Below are 6,772 nucleotides of genomic sequence, written 5' to 3'. Positions count from 1 at the left end.
TGAAAAAGATTGACACTGTACAGACCAAACTCGACAACATAGTTTCGACCCCTCCTCTCTGCATTGCAAACGAGCGCGTTCGTGATGTTGTTTAATATACTTAGTCAATCTGATGCCCAAAAACTCATTGAAACCACGCCCAAAAACTCATGGTTTCTGGATCCTATGCCAACAACACTTGTTATAGGCTGCATCGACGTTCGCGAAACCCGGGCCAGGATGAGGCCATTCGCGCAATGGAGGATTGCGTTAAGGATATAAGGAATTGGCCTATTGAAGGACGGGTGTTACTCAATGATGATAAAACTGAATTTTTAGGTATTGGAACTCGTCAGCAGTTAAATTTAGTCCATCAGTACTTCATGTAGGTGATCATACGATTGACCCTTCGGTTAACGTAAAGAATTTGGGAACGATATTTAACAATTCGATTAGTATGGGTTCTGTTTAGGTCCTCTACTATTCGTTACGCATACTTTTACGCTGTTCAAGGTTATCGAACGTCATCTCCCCGAGGGTCATTGTTAAGCTGATGATACCTAGCTATATGTGAGTTTCAAGCCTGATGATGCTTACCTATAGGTTTCCATGGTATTTATCGCTGGTTAGCGCTAATCATGCTTCGCGAAACCCGGGCCAGGATGAGGCCAACAAGTAATTCTTAGCAACAATGGCACTGGAGCCTGGTCAATTTTGTATTTTCAGTATTTGGTTTTATTGATATTTCTTATAATCCTTCATAGTTATTGTATTTTTATATATATTTTTAAATTTATGTAAAGCGCTTTTGATCATTTTAGCGTTAAAAGGCGCTATATTAAGTGAATAAATTATTATTATTATTATTATTATTGCCATAGGATTATGTCTCATACGGACACGGTGGTCGGATTTTACCTGGTATGTTATTGCATTTTACTTTAATGTATGCGCGCGTGCCTCTATATGTTCGTATGTACTCCGCCAATGTGGAAGTAATTCACAGCGGGTATCACCCTTAGAATAGTTTATTATTCGTGGTGGTTGTACATGTACTAAGCAGAGACCATTTCAAGTGGCTGTTGAGTGATTTAGAAATCTGAAAACCAAAATTCTTTTAAATGTTCCCCTCCGCAGCAATAAAAACTCATTGAGACCACGCCCAAAAATCATGGCAAACATATCTATGGAAAATCTGGTTTTTCGCATTGGTAGCTTTCTACCACAATGCACCGTATTTAAGACCAGAATGCACTGTGAAAGAACCGGAATTCGTTGCTATACGGAGGTTCATCATTTTGAACAGGGGCAACAATTATGTGACGCACGATTATCGACCTCTATGGCAAAAAAAAGTAACTGCAGTACTTTTTTGTTTTAACCTGATACATTTTTCAAGGACGTAACATATTCTTTTGGCATAAACCAGAACCGCTTTTTGTTAATGATCAATTCCAGTGCCTGTTTTATTGGTTCATTTTCAGCTATTTGGTTTCGTTATGATCTTAGTCCTATTACAGTCAAATACGTTGAGAGAAGAAAGCCGCTTTATCACTTTATCACAACGGTATGTTTATGAAGTTTCATTAACAGCTGTATTATAAGGGTTTGTTCTGCTTGAAATGAAGGTATAGGGTAAAGGAACTGCAGAGGTTATCCTTGAGTCACCATGGAAGAAAATCATCTCTTCCCTTCAGATCTGCGGTGTTCGTTGCCTAGGAATAAGATCGAAGATGCACGCGGGGGAAAATGCACGAGCTATCCAAATAAAGACATTTTAAAACTCAAAAAACCCCAGCTCTGAACCAGTGTTTGTAAGCTTGGGGACCAAATTTACGGAGATGGATTGATATGAGAAGGGACTCTGTACGTGTGTTAATAAACATATGCATTTAAAAGGAAATTCGTTTTATTCATGTTCTCCTCCAGCTTATTGCGGTAGACGGGCAAAAGTTCATTGTACCAAGTTCTTGGACTCGGGCTGGAGGTTTCCTTTAAGGAGGCTCGAAAGGGTTTCAACACTTAGAAGACTCTCTGTTTAGATCGAATGACGCTACAACACTGTATCACGTAACAAGATGTGATCATTATTGTGATATAATAAGTTACCTTGGCAACGGGAAAGCCCAGCAAAAACACCCAATATTTTGGATTTAGTTGCTCATATCTCAAAACGAACTCGGTGACCCCCCTTTTTATTGCTGAAAATTGATTAGAAGGCCACGATGAAACTTTCGGCAAAGTTTAAAAAAATTCTGTGTAGAGGATTCAGAGCCACCTTAAAGAAATCACAAAATTAAGGTGGCTTTTAATCCACTTGACATAATTTTTTTAAACTTTGCCGAAAGTTTCATCTTGCCCTTCTGATTACGTTTCAGAAATAAAAAATGGGGCTCACCGTGTTTGTTTTTGAGATATAAGCAACTTCAGACAAAATAAAGGGTGTTTTTACAGGGCTTGCCCGTTGCCACGGTGACATATTACGTCACAATAATGACGGTATCTTGTTTAGCAATAATTCTTGTTTCATTTGGTACCACAATATTGCCAATTATACAACGTTGTGGTGCCGTTCCTTCAAATAAGAGCGTCACTTTGCTTGGACATAAGAGTAAGTGCAGGTGACCATGTAAAATCGATCTGTTTTTTTAATTTTTAGGTCTGTGCAATCGTCGGAGGTACATTTACTGTTGCGGGCATCATCGACTCCATAATATTTACTGCCAGTGAATTGTTTAAAAAGGCTCAACTTGGAAAATTGAGCTAGTTCGGCTGACCTCATTCTGACCTCATTCTGTCCTCAAATTTGTGCTCTTAACTAAGTTGACGGAAAAAACGGAACGTTGGTGCTAAACTGATTGTAGTGAAGAAAATCTGCTCTTCTCATGGTCACAGTATCGTCAAGGTGACACCTAGTGTTTTGGCAAAATATATTTTCTGGGTTAAGATTAACTTCTATCTAGTAGGGAAAGTTGAATTTTAATAAAAAGCAATCTTGGTGTAGCATTTTTTTTCCCAAAGGAACTGGATGCACGCACAGTTTGATTCTCTCCATTTACCCGCACCTTTTGATTTCCCATATTTTGGTAGCGTTTTAGGATGGAACTCAGGAAAGAATTTAGAATTTAAAGGACTTTTTCGTACGTTTTATGCGAATTGAGAGTTTCCGGCTGTAAATATAGACGATTTATTGATAAATTATAATATTATTTCAGGTATGTTGCATAAAAAAGCAGAGCGTTTTACTTAATTTTAACACTTGTTCTGTATCTCGCAGTAAAGTCTGTTAGAGGTTTTGTCAATAAATGAAGGTCCTTGAGTCTCCTGTCTTCTAAATGTTGTTTTTCTTTTCAGTCGGCAGTGTTTTCACTGATGTTTATTTACTTTAATTGTTTTGCTTATTTGACTTCAGTTGTTTTGTTCTCTTGTTTGAGAAACGTTAGCAATGAGTGGAGCCATGTAGCAGCTCTAGTAACGTATATTGTGTCTTGCTCGTTACCCAAGCCAAAAGAAAAGACTAAACAGTTGAAACATAACACACACTTAAGACAGTAGAAGCTGCTTACAATGCCAAACAATAGCAGGTTACGAGAGCTGCTACATTACTAAATGAGTGTTGCTTTAATGAATGAAGTAGGTTAAGTGTAATATTTTCAGTTGTTTGTTTTCGTTTTGATCCAATTTTTGTGAGAGACTGAAGGAACAAACCCCGCATGTTTTGAAGCACTACTACTATTAAGGAATGATTCTCTCCGGTCTTGCTACTTTTCGCAAAGAAATGCGGTCTCTATTTTACGGCACCTTCAGGCATTCTCAAGTCGACCAACTACGGTCACAAATCTACCTACTTTGGTCACAAAAGGGACCCAGTTTGATCTCAAAGTTGAGCTATACAATCACAGTTGAGTTTGTAGAGGAAAGAGCAATTTCCACGGCCGCCCATCCTCCAAGATGGTGGTATAGGTACGTCGATGACAGCCACGTTTGTCTGCCAAAGGAGTACGTGCAGGAGTTCCATGCCCACCTCAACTCTATTAACCCACATATACAATTTACTAGTGAGGTGGAAAGCGACAACGGTCTCTCCTTTTTAGACACTACAACAGTTAGGGCAAACGGTCGCATACAGGTCAACGTGTACCGAAAGCCGACACACACTGATAAATATCTTGATTTCTACTCTCATCATCCAGCACAACACAAAAGATCAGTAGTTAATACACTCCTTGATAGAGCGGAGAAAATCCCGTTAACAAATAGAGGGAAACCCAAAGAAAAGCAACATGTTATGAAAGTCTTGATGAACAACAACTATCCCTTGCAATTTATCAAGAAATGTGACTCCGCACGCAAAGCCAGGCATCGCGACTCCAACACTAACAACACTACAAATGAAGTAACAACACCATTTGTTGTCCTACCCTACGTGAAAGGCGTAACAGTAAGAGTAGGCTGATTTAGCAACAGAACGGGAACGTCAGTGGCGACAGCGCGCGCAGAAAAAACACCAATGAGAATTCAGAATAGAGTAGAATCCACTCTTTTCTTCTCTATTCTAAATTCTCATTGGTAGTTTTGCTGCGCGCGACGTCGCCACTGACGTTCCCGTTCTGTTGCTAAATCAGCCTAGTGTCGAGAGTGCTACGCAACAACGGAGTCAAAGTTGGTTTTAAACCACTCAGCACTTTAGGCACAATCTTTTTAAGACCAAAGGACAAACCAACCCTGTTTCAGTCTCGATGTATTGTATATAAAGTAAACTGCCTTGATTGCGATTTCGCATATTATGGCCAAACGGATAGAGCTCTTGCCACAAGGCTTAGTGATCATAGAAGAGCTGTCCGTGTTTGCGACGGCAATTCTAAAATTTCGCAACACGCAAACCAATTTGGCCATAATATGGACTTTGACCACGCCACAAAAGTCGACAAGGCAGTTGACTATCACAAGAGACTTTTCCTGGAGGCTTGGCATTCAAAGAGAGACCAGAATGCGGGGAATGAACATATAGAAATTCCTGACATTTATGTTTCACTTGCATAATGTTCATCGTCTCGCGCAGAGATCACGTGTTCACGCACATACGCAAATATGAACCGTTGAAAGAAGCTGTCGCGTTTTAGTCAAATTGAAACCGAGGATGACCAAAGGTTTTCGGTCGAAACGTCTTTACCAAGTTTTTTGAGAAGGTCGTTTCACGTTCAAATAAGTCAGTGTCCAACATTTCTTATATTCATTATGCAAATTCCTGACTGCAATTTCAGCATATTTCGTTTAATTCTGCTCTCTATTGTATACAAAGTAGACAATTAAACTGAGGCAACTCAAATTTGTTTCGTTTTAGTAACCGTTTTAAGGAACTCTCTCTGAAAACTGCAGTCAAGCCTTAAATTTAAGCCCGGTCCTCACTTGCCATGCATCGACAACGCGGCGGGTCTAATCCAATGGTCGCAAGTCAATAAAGAGCGGTGGAGACTCCACTTACTGCTAAAATTAATTAAACAGTGAATTAAAGGATTTCGCAGGCTTTAGAAAGTGACCGCTTAGTCAATTGGTTCGCTTATCAAATACATCTCTCCACTCTCCCACGCTAATGCACTTGTCCCAAGTTTGCAAGAAAATTGAGTCGCAAGATTACGCAATCGCAATCGCAATAGTTTAGGATGTGAACTCCGATTCCACGGTGACACTGCCCACTTGAACTGGGCGTGAAGCACAGGTACAAACTTACGTCTAAGCAGAAAACAGAGTAAACTACAAAACCAGTGAAACACTGAGCTAAGTAGAGGTGAGCAAGAGCTGGACGTCCGCAGGTCTTGCTCTTTCCGGAAACTTTGAAGCAAACGTGGGCCTTAGCAGAAGTAGGACAGTGTGTATGCTATGTTTAACCTCGTTTTTCCACCTCGGGCCTTCTTAAACTAGACGCCCCATGAGCGTAAACTGGGTAGCCTTTGGTACGTGTTACAAAAAAACAGAAGGCATGCACTGAATTGGGTAGTACTGAACTGTAGCGTTCCAGTTAAGTTTTTCAAGTGGGGGATCATGTAGATTATTTGAGGGGTAGCCCAGACATCTTACCAGCAGTGTCCCTTTGGTTCACAACTTGAGTTATTTCGAAATGTCTTGTCCCGTTTTAAGGTCTTTTACGTCTTAGGCTTAAACACACAAGGTAACTACAATCAGTGACACTTTGTTGGTACACTGACGGAATTAATCGAGCATCCTTCCCTCTCCTACCTTTCAATGCTGTTTAGAAACTAAAACGCACTGAACAGTTAGTTTTGGTGCATTGCGCTATGAAGGGGTGGGTGTTCCAACGACTTATGACTTATGACTGTTTTTCGTTGATGGTAACTTTCTATGTACGCGGCACGAAATTTATGTTGTTTTCATGTCGCAAATTTTGTTGCTGATTACAATTTTTTTACTCTCGATCGACAATTCCTTGAAAACTTCCTTTTGATCTTCCTAAAACTGTGTATCGACATTTAGTTACTTTTGTATGAATATTCGTTTTGCATAAAGGAGGCAAGCAAAATCTGTACCTTGCTTAGTTCGCATTTTTGAGCGTTAAAATAGAATTTTCGGTCTGACACCACGTGGTATATTTTGAGCTCTCCCATCAAGGTACTAACCACGCCTGACAGGCTTAACTTCAGTAAACGTTTGTCGTGAAAAGCTGTCAGACGCGCAGAGTACACGCTTAATTAAATTTTCTCTGAAAAAGAAGTTAAAGCAAATTTCATGTCTGCCTACTTGATTCCCTTCTATTTTCTTCAATCTTTCTCAAGTC

At 39.9% G+C, this 6,772-nt stretch overlaps 1 protein-coding gene across 1 annotated transcript in view; it reads left to right on the top strand.

Annotated features, from left to right (window-relative positions):
- The window catches only part of LOC138007031 (endoplasmic reticulum-Golgi intermediate compartment protein 1-like), a 22,647-nt gene extending 19,348 nt beyond the window's left edge, over window positions 1–3,299 (top strand). The window contains exons 12-14 of the mRNA XM_068853709.1: window positions 861–900; window positions 1,464–1,546; window positions 2,639–3,299. Coding sequence (XP_068709810.1) covers window positions 861–900; window positions 1,464–1,546; window positions 2,639–2,746 — 231 coding nt within the window. The 3' untranslated portion in view covers window positions 2,747–3,299. The remainder of the gene's footprint in view (window positions 1–860; window positions 901–1,463; window positions 1,547–2,638) is intronic.
- Window positions 3,300–6,772: the final 3,473 nt, after the last annotated feature.

This window comes from Montipora foliosa, chromosome 6 (assembly GCF_036669935.1).
Source record: "Montipora foliosa isolate CH-2021 chromosome 6, ASM3666993v2, whole genome shotgun sequence".
Classification (NCBI taxonomy): Eukaryota; Metazoa; Cnidaria; class Anthozoa; order Scleractinia; family Acroporidae; genus Montipora; species Montipora foliosa.
This window is presented reverse-complemented; position numbering and strand designations above follow the sequence as displayed.